Source organism: Lentinus tigrinus (genome assembly GCF_003813185.1).
Source record: "Lentinus tigrinus ALCF2SS1-7 unplaced genomic scaffold L226scaffold_34, whole genome shotgun sequence".
Classification (NCBI taxonomy): Eukaryota; Fungi; Basidiomycota; class Agaricomycetes; order Polyporales; family Polyporaceae; genus Lentinus; species Lentinus tigrinus.
In genome coordinates, this window is record NW_027137943.1 from 258,405 (window position 1) to 259,389 (window position 985).

The window sequence follows — 985 nt, forward strand, 5'->3', positions numbered from 1 at the left end:
GAACCCGTGAATAGTACTTCGTCCCGAACTGGGGACTTTGCGAGCTGTATGATACAGTAGACTTTCCGAGATTCGTACCTGATAGTGTATGAAGATGCATACTGTTTTACCATGTCCTCGCGTCCCGGATAATATGGGCGCCTCCACTGAGTTCGAGATCAAGATCTCACACGACCGTGACCCAGATCGTCGCGCGCGAGTCTGATCTTTCATTCTTCCTCCTCTTCTCGTGCTCTAAGTACTAAATACTAAGTATTGAGGCGCAGTAAATCAGGATGCCTTCGGATATGGAACTTCCGTACGACCCCGCCACGCAGGCCAACTGGCAGGAGGTCGCGTCCGAGCATGTCGACTTTGACTGGACGATCGACTTCGCTAAACAGACTATCTCCGGCTCGGCCACGCATCTCTTGCGTGTCAAGAAGGACGATGTAAAGGAGGTTATGTGTGTTATTCTCTTTTATTGATTGTGCGCATGCATGCGTGTCACTAACCGATGGGTTTGGAAGTTTCGATACGGTCGCACTGGACGTTACAAAGGTGATCGTCGAGGACAGGCCAGGTAACGTGCGTCTTCCGTTCGTATAGCCTGTTGTGGCATATGGAACGCGACTGTGTCAGCTGAATTTGCGCCTGTCAGTTCGAACTAGGTTCCAATCATGCGGTTATGGGTTCTCCTCTCCGTATCCTCCTTCCCCCTTCACGCAAGGTCGGCGATCAGCTCCGTGTCCAAATCTTCTACAGCACTACGAAGGACTGCACAGCCGTTCAATGGCTCGGCAAGGAGTGAGTTTTCCGTACTAATATTCGAGATGTGGAGGTTTAACGTGACGACTCGCAGGCAGACGCAAGGGAAGACGTTTCCGTTCATGTTCAGCCAATGCCAGCCGATCTACGCGCGGAGCATGGCTCCTCTGCAGGACTCTTCCTCTGTCAAGATTGTAAGTTTTTAATTCACCTGACTCGGAATGGTCTCATGAACTAT

At 51.0% G+C, this 985-nt stretch overlaps 1 protein-coding gene across 1 annotated transcript in view; it reads left to right on the forward strand.

Moving 5' to 3' along the window:
- Positions 1 to 221: 221 nt before the first annotated feature.
- The window catches only part of L226DRAFT_514094 (uncharacterized protein), a 3,024-nt gene continuing 2,260 nt past the window's right edge, over positions 222 to 985 (forward strand). The window contains exons 1-4 of the mRNA XM_067678396.1: positions 222 to 445; positions 510 to 567; positions 641 to 786; positions 842 to 941. Of these exons, the coding sequence (XP_067531408.1) occupies positions 276 to 445; positions 510 to 567; positions 641 to 786; positions 842 to 941 (474 nt within the window). The 5' untranslated portion in view covers positions 222 to 275. The remainder of the gene's footprint in view (positions 446 to 509; positions 568 to 640; positions 787 to 841; positions 942 to 985) is intronic.